The sequence below is a fragment of the Carassius carassius genome, chromosome 33 (assembly GCF_963082965.1).
Source record: "Carassius carassius chromosome 33, fCarCar2.1, whole genome shotgun sequence".
Lineage (NCBI taxonomy): Eukaryota > Metazoa > Chordata > Actinopteri > Cypriniformes > Cyprinidae > Carassius > Carassius carassius.
The window spans coordinates 7678908-7696370 of record NC_081787.1 but is presented as its reverse complement, the minus strand read 5'-3'; the positions used below and the strand labels follow the sequence as shown (position 1 = coordinate 7696370).

Sequence of the window (17463 nt, the reverse complement as noted above, 5' to 3'; positions counted from 1 at the left end):
CAAAGTTATGCACCCAAAAAGACGCCCATAAGCCCTATATCCATTTGGATATTTGAGATTTAGCAACAACTTTCTCTCTGATTAATATCAGGGCGTTTGACGGAAACTCTACAAAGTCAATATTTAAAGTATGCCGTGACCCATTTTTTATTGCGAAAAAGTTGAGTATCCATGACGTCCCCGAGCATTGCATAACATGCCGAATGATGTAGCTGCGTCCGGGACAGCGCGGTGATGATGACCTCGGAACTCATACTTGACCGGTTATGTTTTGTAACATATTTTTGCCAAACTCGAACATCACTCGAGATGTCATTTAACTATTAACGCGACAACTGAACCGTTCCCTTGTCGAGGCGTTAACTCAACAGTCTCGTTCCCGCCTACCAGGGAACTGAGGATACGATAGTAACCGGAGACGTTTTCTCTGAGGTTCAAAGACTCCGCACAGGCTCACAATCTGACGCGCGCTCTTTTACGTCAATGCTTTTTGGAATAGCGAGTGTAACTTTTTATTGATTGTTTTGTTTTGACCACCCGTGTTTATTAAAAACCCGTTTTTACGGGCTAAATTATTCCCGATAGAGATCCGTCTCAATCAGCCCGGAAGGCCAGCACAGCACGCGAGGTGAGGGGTGGAGCCTGACATGAGAAAACACTCGCGCTGAGTTGTTTAGCCTGTTAGCTAGCCGCCAGACAGCTTTAATTCAGAACATTTAACAACATTCATGATGGAGTCTTCACTCGGGATATCCGATAGCCAGTGTTTGGCCGTATCCTTTATTTGGAAACTCGGTTGTTCATTTAATTTTGTAAAGAGCAGTAGCTGTGTCATTTAGCCGTGTCTTGTTAGCCTAACGTTAGCTGTAATGGTAAAAAATAACAATTATTTTCGTCTCGTCAGTGTATTATAGAGGCTCAACCGAATTCAGATGTTGTCATCTGGGTTGCCGTTTTCTCTCTGCTGTCTGACACAAGTTATACACAAGCGTCTCATGGTGAGCGTTTTGTTTGACCATACTTTTATATTTCTTAGGAATAACTTGAACATCATTGCGTGACATTGTTGTCACTTGATATGATGTGTCTGCAAGGGACGACATTATAGATGTTACAGAAACAGTGGCTGTTTATTATGAGAGTAGCGCCTTTAATGATTTTTTATGTATATCTTGAAGTATGATGGGGATTTTCACTAATCTTTTATTACTTACCCATAAAGTCCAACAAGTTCTTTGATTGTGTGAGAGAGGGAGCATGGGAGAGCCACGAGACGTCTCACTTTCCACCCTATTCCCTTTCCCTCTGCCTCCAGCTATTCAATTGAATCCTTAACAGTGATTTTACAGACTGTCAGAGGACATGAGCTCAGAAACGGACAAAAAGAACCAAGACTCCTGTCCCTGTTAGAGTGTTCTGGACAGTTCAAGTGAGTAGACTGTTTAATCTCAGTTTTCATTCCACTTGATTCACATGGTTTTGCTGTTATACTAAACAGTGCTTTTGTGTAAAACAGGAATTGAGAAATATGAGAATCAGAAATAAATTTCCTTTCAATCTGATGTACGTGATTCTTGATTATCATCCCTAAAACTTTAGCAACTTTGTTGTAGTCTCTCATTCACTACTGGTTTATCCAACTGTGACAACCACTGCTTCTATGAAACATGAATGTGAAAGAAATGTGAATTGCATATTGCCCTAGCTGCTGGTTGCTATAGGTATCAGAAGACTCTGTGAAAGATTGTGCAACGATGCAGTGTGGCTTTCGTTGTGTGTTTGGTGGATGCCAGCGTGCTGCCCATTATTCTGCATTCCACCTCGGTGTCCTGGAGCCTAATAGGCCTCACATTAGCACACAAACTCTTTAACTGCATTAAAACTGTACACACTCTGCTTTACGCAAAGCTCAAGAATTGCCTGGGCAAAAGACGTCACAAATGTTATTTTTTGAATACATCCATTTGTGTAATGAAAAGGATCTCATAATAATTAGAACAAAGTGCACAGTTGATATTTCAGACATTGACTGTGAGTATTAGGCATTAGATGTAAAAGTATGCATTGAAATCTTTTATGCAAATTGCTTTTGTAGTTAGTCATGCTTTACAAAACTCTTGGATTATGGGAAATCAGTTAGAGCAGTGGTTCCCAATCCTGATTCTTGAGAACCTCCAACACTGCACATTGCAGGTGTCTCTCTAATCAAATACACCTCATTAGCTCATTCATAAAAATTAAGACCTCAAGTGTGTGTGTCAGATATGAAGCACATCGAAAATCTGCTATGTTGGGGTTCTCCAGGATCAGGATTGGGAACCACAGAGTTAGAGCAACAAATTAAAACTAAAGTGATAGTTTACATAAAAATTACAATAATTTAGGCATTTATTCACAAATAAACATTGATCATCGCCTATACATAGAGCACAAAAAATACAGTCAACGGCAGCTCAACTGTACCTTGTGTGACACACAAGAACAAACACACTCAAGCTTTTCTTTACTGTATTTGATTAGCTCTATTTATGTACAATGCTTTGATCAGTGTTTAAATGTTAATAATGCCAAAATTATTAAATCTCAGGTTTCTCTTCAGTTTTGTGTAAGCAAAAGTCTTATGGGTTTGCAACAATGTAAGGGTGAGTAGATGAAAACGCAATTTTAATTTCACCTGAACTTCTAGAGCATCTTTGTATAGATCACTGAAGGTGTAACCAGCTAATAAAAGTATATAATGTTTCATTTAGCTGGAGAACCTTTGGGGTGGATGGGGAGTGCTTGAACTACAAAACAATTTTGAGTTGTGTAGATAATGAAATGTTAATGTGGCAGCGAGTGACACTTTTTAACCTCCGAGAATAAGGAAATATTTTTGGCATTAGCAGATTATAACCATCATCGCTACACTGGGCTATTATTTGTATTGATTGAATGTGAGATTGCTTAGTAAGTCTAGGCCAAATTTCCCTTGTTCATGAGTGCTGCGTTTCCTGGCAACAGCATCCATTACAGCAATTACCGTCTTCTGAGACTGAATGAGAGGGGCTCACTGGCAGCAGCGGGGTTCTAGTCTTGTCTGCATGCGTTTGCAGAGCACACTTAGGCAGTGAAATCTGAAGGTTTTTCCAATAATCCACTGTAATTGAGTTTTTCATGTAGTGTAATGTAGGTAAGACCATGTTGAGAGGAATCTGATGCCCTGGAGTTGGCACTGTTATTATCAGAGTGAAATATGGTCTGCAATTAGCCCTCCAATATGCATTTAGCCGGCTGCATTTCCATAAGCTTCCCTCCACCCTCTACATTCTGAAGATACATTTTTGATGAGATAAGATTATGCTGGACCATAGTGGAACTATTAGAGATACAATACCATTCAAAAGTTTGATGTCAGTAAGATTTGACAATGTCTCTTGTGTTCACTAATGCTGCATTTTATTTGATCACAATTACAGTAAAAACGGCAACCTTGTGAAATAATATTCTTACAATTAAAAATAACAGTTTTCTATTGTAATATATTTTAAAATGTATTATTGTGATGACAAAACTGACTTTTCTGCAGCCATTACTCCAGTCTTCGGTGTCACATGATCCTTCAGAAATCATTCTTGTATGCTAATATGATTCGCTGCTCAAGAAACATTTATTCTTATTATTAATAATGTTAAACAGTTGTGCTGCTTAATACATTTGCTGAAACCTAGATGTAGTTTTTTTTTATTCTTTGATGAATAGAAAGTTCAAAAGAACAGCATTTATTTTAAATGGAACTCTTTTGTAACATTATAAATATTATAATATCCATGTCACTTTTGATGAATCTCCTTAAAAATGAAATCAAACTGACCCTAAACTGTAAAATGATACTCTACAGTGTACCGCATGCTAAACGTATAAACTATTATTCTTATTTTTTTGATTATTTATACACTGAGCGTGTTTCTGTCGTATAAACCGACTGTGTTAAAATCCTAGAATAAAATGAATTTATAAAGTATGGTGAAACCGGTTATGTATACTTGCATGACATTTCATGAATGAATCTCTTGTTGTTAGGTTGGATATTCTGGCAAATCCTGAAGCAATTGTATCAAGCCCCGTGTCCCAGCTCTCTATCCCCATTAATAACCATTTTCAGATAGTTCGAGGTAAGCTTCTATTGACTATTTTTACTTTACTGAAGGACTTTTTGTAACTGTGTAAATGCATTTGCTCTCTCCTCACTATAATATTTTCCTCCCTGTTCAAACTCACCTTTGGTCTCTGTCAATGAGGCTTAGATTATAAGAACTGTTTTGAATGATGAAATCTCCCTCTCCAGATCAAATATTTGAAAATCATTTGTCACCATAGAGGGCAGGTTATTTTTATGTTATGTCTTTCCTGGTACAGTCCTCTTAAAATCTGTCCCTGACTTTTTTAAATTTCCTATTTTAGAGATTGAAGAAGCGCTTCTCATTGACATCTCAAATAACAGTAAGTTTTTAATTAGTCCTCTTTTCAGTTGTTTTTTTTTTATATATGATTGCTTGTTTTAAATTATTTTTATATTTTATTTAATCATAGCCAAGTGTCTTATTCAGTTGTCTGCAGTGTGTTGGGATGATTACATCAGCGTAGAATACCAATCAAGTGTTTTTCAAATAATTGTTACATAATTTATAGTTCGCTTATCTATTCCGTAAGCAGCTTATTGTAGAAGCATTCAGTTTAAGCAGCTTATCGCTACTCTTATCCATTTCATTTTATCTATATAGATTGTATGAGATGGTAGAAGCTTAAATACACTATATTTTTATATGGCATTTAAATACTTGGACCAGGTTTCTTCAATAAATAAGTGCTTTTGCTAATGAATAAAATGCATAGCTCAATGTGAGAATGTTCACAATGTGAAACAATATTCCTCAACAGCGACAATACAGATTCGTCTTCAAGGCGAGCAAACGCCGGAGCTTCTCCTGGAGCTGCAGGATGATGTTCACACTCAGTCCTTCTTACAGCATGTGACGAAGGCCAAACAGCTAGGTGATCCACCTCATTTCCCCTGCTCAGAATGCAGCCACAAACATCAAGCCACATTTCTTATTTATTAACTACTCTAATCATTTATTTACCAGAGTAACCAACACCCAGATTTATAGGTTTGTTGGTAATGAATGCTTCCTGGAAGAATTTGACCTCAATGTCAGGCAGTAATATTGACACACATAACTCTTTAGTATTGGTTTACTTTAGTTTATGTTAGTACATCTACAATCAAGTCAAAGGTTAAGCCACCAACAAAAAAACATTGCCCTTGCTAGATTTGTAGAATTCTAATCAAAGATTTTTATATTCGTTCTTATAAGGAGATTTGAAAAAAGAAAGATCATGTCCAGATCAGGGAAACATTTAAAGTAAAAAAACCATGAAAACCTGCTTTTCTTGTTTTGTTTTTCTTTTGGTTGTTGTTTATTCTGACAGGTTGATTTTATCCTTCTGAGGCTGTTTGAATGTACAGATTTTTGCATCAAAGTGTTTATGCCTACTGTTCACTGAAGCAGACCTGTGCTTTACTGTCCACTCTTGAAAGTAGAGCTGCCTATACAAAAATGGTGACAATATGAAATATTTTTCAATGCTGAAGACATTTTAAAAGCCATTCACCATAACTACATGAAACATCACTGTTAAATGGTCCACCTTTAGCTGAGAGGAAGAGTTTACTGCCCAGAAAGATGGAGCCTGTTGTACCTGTTCCGGTCAAAGACTGCATTCCAGTCCCACCTCAAAGAGGAACCTCCAAATCCACCTCAAATAACATCAACAATAGCACTTTAGTAAAGCCCTCAAACACAGGTATGTTATAAAAAAATGGCACAAATAATACAAGAGCATTACCATTTCTACATTGGCTTACATGGGTAGATACATCAAAGACCGTAGTTGCTAGTGAACACTTTGTCGCTTACAATCTTGCTTGTCTGTTCCTCTCTGTTTATAGACTCCGCCCTCTCACTGACCACAGATTTTGGCTTTGAAGAGAAGAAGAACAAGAAAAACCGTATAATTGCGCAACGAGGGCCACCTCCTCCACCACTGCCCCCTCTTCCCCCTCGCAAGGGCACATTTACACCATCGAATAACCTCACGGCAGGTCCAACTACCAAAGAAAGGCCACCATCTGCACAAAACTCTGACAGCCCATCCAGCTACACCATGAGACAGGCCATGATGAGCACCCACGCAGGGTCAAGGGAAGGCCTTCTTAAGTATCATCTCAACAAGAAGGAGAACGAATACGTGGACATTAAGAACTTTAGGTAAATGTAACATGCCTGAAAATGTGTGATTGATTTTGTTTTTACTGATTCCTGGCATTTGACTTGAGTCACTGTTTTACAGGTTCTTCATTGGCACTTGGAATGTTAATGGTCAGTCTCCTGACAGCAGTCTTGAGCCCTGGCTGGGCCGTGACCCAGACCCTCCAGATGTCTACGCACTGGGGTGAGTGGCAGTACATGGGGTCCTTGCTCCACTGGAAACACATTTGGAGCATGCAGATGGGGCAGTGTTTGGGAAACCTGTTTGAAAACAGTCATTATAGTTGGAATTTTGAGTACAGTGGGACAGACATTAAATATTGTACATCAAGGCTCCAGACGAAATATTTGCATTATTCGACTATTTTTACTGCTGCTGCGACAATTTTTTTTTATAGAGATCACACTGGTGCGAATGCAGAATTTTAATATAATTATTTTTAAAATCAATGCAAAGGTCGATTTTGTTAACGGCGCATCCAGTCAGTCTCTGTTTTCGCTTCCCTTCCCCCGCTATTCTATCATCCTCTCAGGTATTCGCACTCACTCAGCCTGGTTTATACTTGCCACGTCAGCACAAGCGTGAAGGTGCGCACAGCAAAAATGACGTGAATATTGAGGAAATGATAGATGGTTTTCAAGCTAAAGTAAAAGACCACTTCTTAAACCAATGAAGGTGAACGTTGGTATTTTTGTGGGGGGATAAAAACATGCAAGCACTGTCACTGACAGCAAGTTTAGTTTTACTTTTCTTTTCGTTTTCTTTTTTAAAAGCTTGTTATCTTTGCTGTTTATCTCACGTTACGCTATGGAGGCTCTTTTATTTTTTTGATTCCTCAGTGTTTGCTAAACGTTCTGTAATTTTATTAGTCGGTATATAATACAGCATGTGGAGTATCTTATTCGTTTTGGTTAATAAACATTTTGTAAGCTAGTTTGTCAATGTATCTTACTGTTTTATTGTTGTTGTGCTTTTTACTTAAGAATAACAATGAATCCATCTTTTGTTTTAGTCTTACAAAGTGAACGGTGTGTAGATGTATGCAAGCAAAACAGACAATTATATTTTCTTGTAAAACGTGTCAACAAGATTGTGAATTTGAAAGTGAAAACATCCGAAGCCCGGCTTATAGCATGGCAAAAGAGGAACTCCCATTCACAAAATTCAAATCACAAATAACACTACTGATGAAAAAGGTTGAATGTTAACCGTTTCCATATAACTATAAACTATGATAAAAGTTCATCAGCATGCATTGATTAATCACATGTTGTAAATATTGCGACCAAATCATGTGCTCGTGCAACTGAAAAAGTTAGGTGCAAAAGAGCGACCAGTGGGTGGGAAGAATCAGTCTGGAGCCCTGTACATTATTAATTGTCCATTCGTAGATTTGATTGATTATGTTCATGTTGATTTGTTCTGTTATTTGGCAGATTTCAGGAGCTGGACCTGAGCACAGAGGCCTTTTTCTATATGGACTCATCCAAAGAACAGTTATGGGTTGAGGCAGTAGAGAAAAGCCTCCATTATAAAGCCAAATACAAACAGGTGAGCAAATGACAAATGATTTTTGCTATTCGGCATCTAAAATACAAAGAACAGTCTAGTCTTTACTGTGGTCAACTGAAGAAAGTATGTGGTGCTTGTTTTTATTTTATGTGAACTTTTCATGAGGCTCTGTATCCTGTCTTCAGATCCGTATCATTCGCCTAGTGGGAATGATGCTGGTGGTGTATGTAAACAAGGAGCACGAACATCACATTCGAGAGGTGGCTTCTGAGTCTGTGGGAACTGGCCTCATGAATAAAATGGTGCGTTTGAATTTGTAACAATAGGAAGTGGTTTGTCAAAACAGGAAGTACTTCTAGCCTATCAATTGGCATATAATTTGTATCTTTTGTTGTGTTTGCATTAGATATAGTGTAATCTTAGAGCGGTATTGATTACACGAATTACTGAAATAACCACCAAGTGAATGATACAGTAGATCAGTGTCCGTGACCTGATAATATTAATCCACTTTTGTTGTTCCATTACTGTAGGGGAATAAAGGAGGAGTGGCTGTGCGCTTTGTATTCAATAATACTAGCTTCTGCTTCGTAAACTCTCACTTGGCGGCTCATGTGGATGATTATGAGCGGCGGAACCAGGATTACAAAGACATATGTGCCCGCATGAGTTTCCACCTTCTGGAATATCCACCTCTAAGTATAGTCAAACATGAGTGAGTCTCCCAGACATCTAGTTATACAGAGTAGCCATTTTTGAAACTGATTTTCTGTGATTAGATAACGGAATTTTATAGCTAATGTTGGGTCTATGTTTAAATGGTTCGGTGTTATGATTTTCCTCTTAAGTGTGGTGATTTGGCTTGGAGATCTCAACTACAGACTATGTTTTCCTGAAGTTGGGGATGTAAAAAAACTTATTGCTGAGAAGGAGCTGCGGAGGCTTCAGGAGTATGATCAGGTGAGACCTTGCAATGATGCTACTTTATAATATTATTTGAGAATCGTTTCACTCGTTATTAATATTTGTAATTAAAAAACCAACTTGTGTTCATTAGTTTTTTTTTTTAACTGTGTTTATCTGGTTTAGGTTATCTTTTGTTGCTTCCTCTTTTTCTTTTAGTGTGCGTGCGTGCGTGTGTGTGAGTGGCAGTTCTTTAAGTGGTAGCCAAATACAGGCATACTTCCATTTTTGGTCTAACAGCTACTTAATAGCATCTTTTTCATTTTGTCAGCTGAACATCCAGAGAAAGACTAAACGTGCCTTTACTGACTTCATGGAAGGGGAGATTAATTTCTGCCCAACTTACAAATATGATGCTAAATCAGACCGATGGGACTCAAGGTAAAGTTCTTGGAGATTAGGACGTCTTCCTTTATACATCATTGTTTGATGATCTTAAAATTAAAAGAATCAGTTGACGTGACATGTTTTGGTTTTTGTCGTCCACAGTGGGAAGTGTCGAGTCCCTGCCTGGTGTGACCGTATCCTCTGGAGGGGGAGCAATGTGAAGCAGCTTCACTACCGCAGTCACATGGAGCTAAAGACCAGTGACCACAAACCTGTCAGCGCTCTCTTCAGTATCGGGGTGAGGTTTACTGTTTTAATCCTGCTCCTATAAAGGAGTTGAGAGCATCATATTGATTTTATGTGTGCTGCAGGTGAAGATGGTGATTGAGCAGCGCTATAAGAAGGTGTTCGAAGAGATTGTGCGGGACATGGACAGGATGGAAAATGACTTTCTGCCCTCTCTGTCCCTAACACAACGAGAGGTGAGTAATGACAGAAAGCCAGACAGGGGAGTGTTTCCTCTGACAAACTGTCTCTTGCATCGATCCCATGTCCTATATCTCTCTATCTATCAGTGGAGGATCAATAATGTTTGCTCAATCTTAGCATTTCTCTGGACTGCAAGTGGATTATGGGCTGATCATAATTGTGCCATAATTGCTTGCTGATCATAATTGTGCCATAATTGCTTTCAGACTAAATGCACCAGGCTATGTCTTTAAAATAAAAGAAAGAAGAAAATACAGTAAAAAATAAATTGATCTGCATCAGTGCACACCCAAATCAGTGCACACTGAGGATATGTTGTAATTCATACATAAATGTAAAATATATTATGGTATCCACACAAATATTAAGCAGCAGAACTGTTTTTAACATTGATCATAATAAGAATTTTTTTTGAGCTCCAAATCAGCATATTAGCATACTTTCTAAAAGATCATTTGACTGAAGAATGGCTGCTGTATATTCAGCTTTGCCAAAAACATTTTGAATGGTATTGTATGTGCTTACAGCATCATTTTCATGTTGCGCCTGTTCTTTATCCCATAGTTCACTTTTGAGAATGTGAAGTTCCGTCAGCTTCTGCGTCAGAGTTTTCTCATCACTAATGACGGACAGGTTGCTTGCACCTTCGCCTTCATTCCCAAACTCAATGATTCGCAATACTGTAAGCCCTGGCTACGTGCTGAGCCCAGTGAAGGGGTACTAGACCCTAGTAAGTATCTCAAATGGCATCAAATATAAATGAATGTTGTAGTTGACAAGTACAAAGTGTTCGATTAAAACTCCTTTTATCCTTTACTGTGTAAAAAAAAAAAAAAAGTAATGCAATTTCATGGAAACTTTTTTGAAAAAATATTCCATTTAGATAATGTCAGTATAATTAATTTGCATCCATGTCCAGAAGTACCACAGAATTTTACGGAAAATATGTGAAATGTCACCTGAAATAATATATGACTTGTGAACACCAATCCTCTAGACAGCTAATGAAAAACTAATTTCAGTTTTGGTGTTTTGATCAACAACAAAAAATTCAGAGCATCCATAATTAAAACACAGTTTTGTGAATGGGTCATTTTGCCAAATGATGAAAACGAGAATAAATGAATTGCATTTTAAAGTGTCTTGTCAGCTGGCCATATACAGTTTAAAAAAACATGATGTATTTTTTTAATTCATGTGCAGAACGTGCATCCTTCACATTGTTTATATATTCCTATTCCTTGTAGATGAGGCAATGGAGATCTTCCTGGAGGTGTATGTCAGTAAAGACTCTGTGATGCTGCTAAACTCTGGTGAGGATCAAATCGAGGACATCCTGGTGCTTCATCTGGACCGAGGGAAAGACTACTTCATCACTATTGCGGGAAACTACCTGCCCAGTTGTTTCGGCACATCTTTAGAGACCCTGTGCCGTATGAAGAAGCCCATTCGTGAGATCCCCATCTCCAAACTCATCGATCTGGTGAGGCACAGGCCACAGCTTCAGTTGATTAGATGGATTATAATCACACAGGATACAGGAATCCTTCCCCCGGATTTTAGATTAGAGATTTTAGATGTCCAGGGATACAGGATTCTTCTTTGAGGCTGGAATGAGGAAGTCCATAAATAAATGTTTTTATGGGATACAGGTTGTTCAGAACCAGTAGGTCATCATGCAAACCACCCGTGCTGTTCGTAACATTTCCATTTGCTGCTATATTCTCAAAATATGGTTAGTTTTTAATTTAGAGAGTATTCTTCTTTAGTTATTTTCTGTCTCTCTGCTGTTCAGTTATCACCTTTGATTAGGGTTGGGAATCGTTAGAAATTTTAGAAACTGGTTCTGGTTCCACCTAATGGTTCCGGTTCCATTAAAATCATTAAACAACTATTAAAAATGCACAATACTCAACTACTCAATGCTCAATACTGTTCATTACTTACTGTCAAATTAATTTAAAGGTTGGCAATGTCAAAATTCAACATATATTACAGTATAAAAATGTTCAGGTTCCGATTCTGGTTCTATTAAAATGAACTATTATTATGTTTTTTACTATTTTACCTTCATTGAATGTAGTGTTGCTGGAAGGTAAGTAATGTTGAGTAATGCTAGTCCATCGATCAGCATGTACGTCAAAGTTGATATTTTTTTATACTAAGTAGCTGGTTGGCCAAATAATCCCTTGAGGACTAAGACACTTGTTAATTTCCCTAAATTAATGAACTATAAACTGCTATACTTATATAATCATCTATACACACTCTCCATAAAACTCCATATTTTACAAATAATAATGCAGTCAGGAGATGGTGTGATGCAATTATTGGTTTCCACATTTTTAAACATTTAAAATGCATGAAAATAAATAATTTCTATCACTTTGTTCATCACTCTTGAAATGACCTGTACACTAAATAATCTATCCCTCATACTTGCATAACAATAGCAGTCTATTTATTAAGTGGTCCATGCTGAAGTCATTATGTATTTTAATGACAATATGAGATGAATATTATGTATTTTAGCGGCGCGCTACCGGTACATGTACAGTCAGACAAAAGACGTGCACAGTTATCAAAGGCGCGAGTACGCGTACAGTCGAGGGAAACGTGTTCGGCAGTTAAAGACGCAATGTGGCACATCGTGTCTGTGGAATGTGCATCATTGGAAACAATTTGCTCCGTAATTAAAGAGGCAGGGCGGCGTTTCTGTTATTCTGTTTGTGACATCCCTTACGGGAAAAGCCAAATCATCAGAACACAGCACTTGGTCGCGTGTTGCACCAAAACCGTTTTCGGAACCGAAACTTAGATATTGGTTATGGTTACGGTTCTTTTAAAAAAACAGAACCGGTTCTGAATAAATAAAAAGAATATTCTACCAGGTTGTACTGGTTCTGAATAAGAACTGGTTCCACTTATCCACTGAATAAGAACCGGTTCTTCGTTCCCAACCCTACCTTGATTGCCAAAAGCTGCTTATCTGTGATGTTGTAATACTGGCTCCGTGTTCTCACTGTTGGTTTCTCTATGGTCTCATCTCTGTCAATTCTTTTAATCCTTTCTTCTCTGACTACTCTTTTCCGACCAATCATTCTGGGTCTGTATGACTCTCAGGGAGAGGATAGCTGCATGGAAAAGGTAAAGTCTCTATTTATCCACAGAAAATATATATTAGGTTATGCAATAGGACAGCTGCAATCATTGTGACCTACATGTGTGATACTGGGTGACTTTGTCCTGCTTTTAAACGTTTGTGCCAGTGTGACAGTGTCTCGATGTGCTTGCCTGTTCCTACGGGTCAGCTTGATGCAGTCACTCTGCTGGTTCAGGCTAATGAAAGTCACTGAGGCTTGAATCTCTCAGCTTGAATTCTACCCCTCCTTCCCTCACCCAGCTCACTGTTCACCAGCCAGCGATATTAGATTAGTAGAGAGAGAAAGCAGCCTCACAAATCAGTGTTTGTAATTTGGAGTCAACTGTTCTACAGAGTTGTTTTTGCCTCTGTGGCTCAGCATGAGTTGCATTCCTGCTAATTGCATGAGTCCTCTTATATTGTTCATTGGTCTTGGGGCTGTCACTTATTTCCATGTAATACATTTCTGCGTCTGTATAAGAGAGAGAGCGCAATACTATTTGTCACCTTTTTCAAGTATCAAATGGATGAATTTGTTATGGCTGTTATATGCTCTAAAGTTTTAACAAAGTGGCCATTCTCCAGGTTGTACTGGAACCATCTTAACAAACATATTTTATTTAAAGGCACTTTCCACAAAAAGGGTACAAGTAAAATAAAAATAAAAAACAATATTACATTATATGTATTTAATGTATATAATATTTCAGACTATTAATGTTTTCACTATGTTTAAATGTAGCTTTGGTGAGCATAAGAAACTTTCAAAAAGATTAAAATATTTGTAAGAATTCTTTTTTAGTTATTTTTGGCAGAAAGGCATGCAGTTCCATTTAATTAAATATCAGTAAAACTAAAAGTCAATTCATTAATATTTTGTGGTACCTTATGTCTCTGTTAATACATTAGTTAATACAGTAAGAAAGTGATCTTTTTTTAATTTCACAGGAGAAATGCCGGCTTAATTACTTGTTGTACAGTTCTGGAACAGAGGATAACCCTCTGAAGATTCCCAAAGAGGTCTGGTTGCTTGTTAATCACCTCTACACAAAGGCCTGCCAGCAGGTAAATAAAATAAAGCATGAATGCTCCAATGGTTAACCAGAACATCTCAAATAAGTTTTTTTTATACACAGGAGGACCTTTTCCAGACCCCTGGCCTGCAAGATGATCTACAAAGTATTATTGACTGCTTGGACACGAGCATTCCTGAATCCATCCGTATCCTTTCCCACCACAATATATATATATATATATATATATATATATATATATATATATATATAATAAATATGTTTATAAATGAAAAGGTTTTTCCCAGCAAATAGAATAATGTTTGGTAGTCTGTACAAACCTTTTTAAAGGACTCTCAGAAATGCTAATGTCTGTCACATCAGTGAATTTGACCGAGTGGCAACCTTTAAAACTGCTTTTACTGGCCGGACTCTCCCACACAATTCATCCCTCTGCTGCTGAGGGACTGAGAATGTTTCCTCTGTCCTACTGTAATGGTGCTGCAGACATCCCTTGAGACACTGTGTACTTTCTTTTCTCTCCCCGTCTTTTCCTTTTTCTCACTGCTGTATTTTCTCTTCCTGGTGCTAAAATGTGCATTCTCACTGTTCACCGTGGCTCTCCTTGACAATTGGTTAGCTGGCTCTAATCACTCAGTTGCCGAAGCACTATTGATTTTCTTGGAGGCTCTTCCTGAGCCTGTGCTGTGTTATGAACTCTATCAGCGCTGTCTTGAATCCTCTCATGACAGCCGCCTGTGCAAGCAGGTAAACATGGATTAACATGCATGACAGTAACTATACTGGGACTGTCAAGACTATATATTTAATATGCTCTTTGTGGTAGGTCTGGAAATCCATTTATGTTCTTGTTTCAGTTCCTCCTAAGTTCAGACAGTGACCTCCTAAAGTTTGAGGCCACACTGAAGAATAAAACAAGAAATAAAGTTTAAGGATTAATTCTTTGTTTTCCTGTAAACGGCAGCTAATATCTCAGCTCCCACGAGCCCATCGCAATGTGTTCCGCTACCTGATGGCCTTCTTGAGAGAATTACTCAAACACTCGATTGACAACAACCTGAACGCCAACCTCCTAGGTGAGTCTGGCTTTCTCTAGTGCCAGCAGATTGCAAACGTTCAAGTGTGCTACTGTTATATCTCTTCTTGTACCTCTTCACCAGCTACTCTCTTCGCAAGCCTCCTCATACGGCCGCCTCCCAACCTCGCTGGCAAACAGACGCAACACGATCGTCAGAAAACCAGTGACTTCATACTGGGGTTCCTGATGGGAGGCGATGAAGACTGAGGAAGAGGACTGCAGAACGAGGTGTCATGTCTTCTCTCAGAGGTGTTCAGGTGAAGCAAAAAGACACTTAAGGTGTGTTTGTGGCTGGTCCTCTGGGAGATATTTGGGCACTAAGATGGCTAACAGCCTCCGTGATGAAAGTTTGACACTGTTGGGTAGTGCCTGTTTTGCACAGACACTGCCCATTGGTTTCGTTACGCTGTTCTTCTGTTCCTTCTACAGAGGAATAGGTGTCAGTTAATTTCTGTAGTATTAATAACTACAATTTAACCCTTACAAACCTCATCTTTTTGACTAGCATCTATAATGGTATGTACAACCCCACTTTCTCTGGATTTAATCTCTGGATCAGAATGCTGTAATGCCAAATCCGATATTCCCAGCCAGATTTGACTGATTGTGTGTGAATGGGACAAAAGAATGACTTTGTTACACTAAAGGAAAGCAATGTTGTGGAGATTGTATTGACTGCTGCTGCCAGGTTAAATGCTCCATCAAAGCACCATTTTCCATCTGTCTCGTGCTCCCTTCTTTTTCTCCTTCGAAAATTACCTTCACAGAGAAGTGTTTCCTACAAGGTAACTTTGACAGTCGACTACCGTTTGGAGTGGAGGAGAAGTCTGGACTATGATCTTTACTCAGTTCTATCTGAATCATGATGAATCAGACGGCATTGTCCGTCGTGGTGTGCACGTTATGTATGTTTTCCATTCTCATACACCATTGTCCGCAGCAGTGGGTATTTGGATGTTCTCCACAGATAAATATAAGTCTGTTATTCTTCAGAACTTTGGTCTCTGGTCTCCTTTTCAGTCCGTTATGATGGCACAACCATACCTATGATTCTTAGTCACCTTGAATAATGGCAATGAGTGGATGGGATTACAGTACCTTCAATTAGATCTGGATTCTGGTTCTGAAACGTTTATTCTTTTGTGGTCTTATTCTTTTACAGATCTGTTATGGATACTTTCGTGGTACAGAGACATTAACGTTTTAACTTGTGCTCACTGGGTCTTTTATTGTCTTTTATCTGTCCTGTCTTGTAATGAAGATGCAGTTGTGGTTCTTCTATTTATATGAATGGTGATACTAACCCAGACTTGGGGTATTTTTGTGTACGTTTACTGTGTTTGTGTCCTTTGTTGGTGTTTTTTCATGTTACAGTTACGCTTTCTGTTTTTCTATAGACTTTTCTGTTTCTAGTGACAATACCGGAGTGTGTTTATCTCTCTTGAATTCATAAAACACATGATTCTGATGATTCTGCTGGTTTTTAACTTCTTGCACAAAGTCTGGTTTTGTACTACAGTGTGTAAAGAGGAACTCTCCTCTGTTATGCTCGTATTAATCATCGCCCCAATGCTAAAATGTTATTGGATCACAAACCACCAAAGCTGTTTCTCCACAATGCGTGTGACATTTCCTCAAAATCTCACAGGAAATGTTTTGTGCCAGTCTTGCAACTTGGAAAAAGAGTTGTAAGCAGTTTCTGTCTTGTTGTTCTGCCTTCCCTAACTCATAAAAAAACACGAATCTAATCTAATCCAGAAAGGTGCATATTAGTACCTTTGGAGTAGTAATATGTACCTTTTAAGGTACTGATGTGCACCTTTTAGTTGTAAATAAGTTACAAAGATGTCCTTGGGGTTCTGCCCCAATGACAAGCTGTTACATTTTGTTCAACACTTAATGAGTGTTGAAAACTAAATAGTGACAATTCTGTGAATGATATTATCTGAGGTTCAATGCTCTCTGATTGTCATGTCTAAATCACTTCACATCCTCTACCATGTTTACCAGCCCGTCTGAGTCTGAGCTTTCTGTTGGGCTTATTTTTTTCTAATTTCTGCTTTCGAAAGGACCACCATGGAGCTTGACTGTCTTATTCAAACACTTATAGCCTGGAATCATTCTTTATTGCCAGTAGATGATGTTTCTGGGAGGACCTCATTGCAGGAGACTGAATCAGTGGAACAGAAATGGCCATTGCACAGATTTCTGGTGTGCTGTGAGCACCACCTGTTTGTTTATTGTTGGGTCCTGTCTTTCTATCCATTCAGTTTTTGTAATGATGTTTCTGGTACTTTACAGATGGGTTCTTTGCACATACTTTGTTTTATTTGTGGGGAGGGGCCGGGCATCTAATTTATTCAATGAAATAAAGACATTGTGATCATATTATTTAGTGTTCTGGGAAAACTTTTTTTTTTATATTATTGGTACTTGCCAAGTTAATAATTCTTAAGTTATTCAAAGCTGAACTGTCATTGTCTCAGTATAACTGCTTTCTGAAGGAGTGGCCTCCAGTCCTGTTGCAGTGGCTGGATTGTTTCTGCTCCATGTGAAAGGTTTATCTTCTGATGATGTTCCTCTAATTAGTCCACCTTGTGTTCAGC

The 17463-nt window shown here is 38.3% G+C and overlaps 1 protein-coding gene across 4 annotated transcripts; it reads left to right on the top strand.

Annotated features, from left to right (window-relative positions):
- Nucleotides 1-197: 197 nt before the first annotated feature.
- Nucleotides 198-15852, top strand: LOC132113668 (inositol polyphosphate 5-phosphatase OCRL-like). 4 transcript variants are annotated; one of them, XM_059521555.1, is made up of 23 exons: nucleotides 198-773; nucleotides 1350-1429; nucleotides 4063-4154; nucleotides 4444-4482; nucleotides 4921-5034; nucleotides 5698-5847; nucleotides 6017-6311; nucleotides 6394-6495; nucleotides 7749-7863; nucleotides 8010-8126; nucleotides 8358-8539; nucleotides 8673-8784; nucleotides 9059-9168; nucleotides 9277-9412; nucleotides 9486-9596; nucleotides 10168-10333; nucleotides 10851-11086; nucleotides 12727-12750; nucleotides 13694-13810; nucleotides 13882-13966; nucleotides 14399-14526; nucleotides 14744-14855; nucleotides 14940-15852. In XM_059521555.1, exons 1-23 carry the CDS (start codon nucleotides 729-731, stop codon nucleotides 15062-15064), a joined length of 2793 nt encoding a protein of 930 aa, XP_059377538.1. In that variant the 5' UTR covers nucleotides 198-728; the 3' UTR covers nucleotides 15065-15852. The 4 variants fall into 4 exon arrangements, with proteins under 4 accessions (XP_059377538.1, XP_059377536.1, XP_059377537.1 ...); XM_059521553.1 differs by having other exon boundaries at nucleotides 199-773; nucleotides 5993-6311; XM_059521554.1 differs by lacking the exon at nucleotides 12727-12750 and having other exon boundaries at nucleotides 200-773; nucleotides 5993-6311.
- Nucleotides 15853-17463: the final 1611 nt, after the last annotated feature.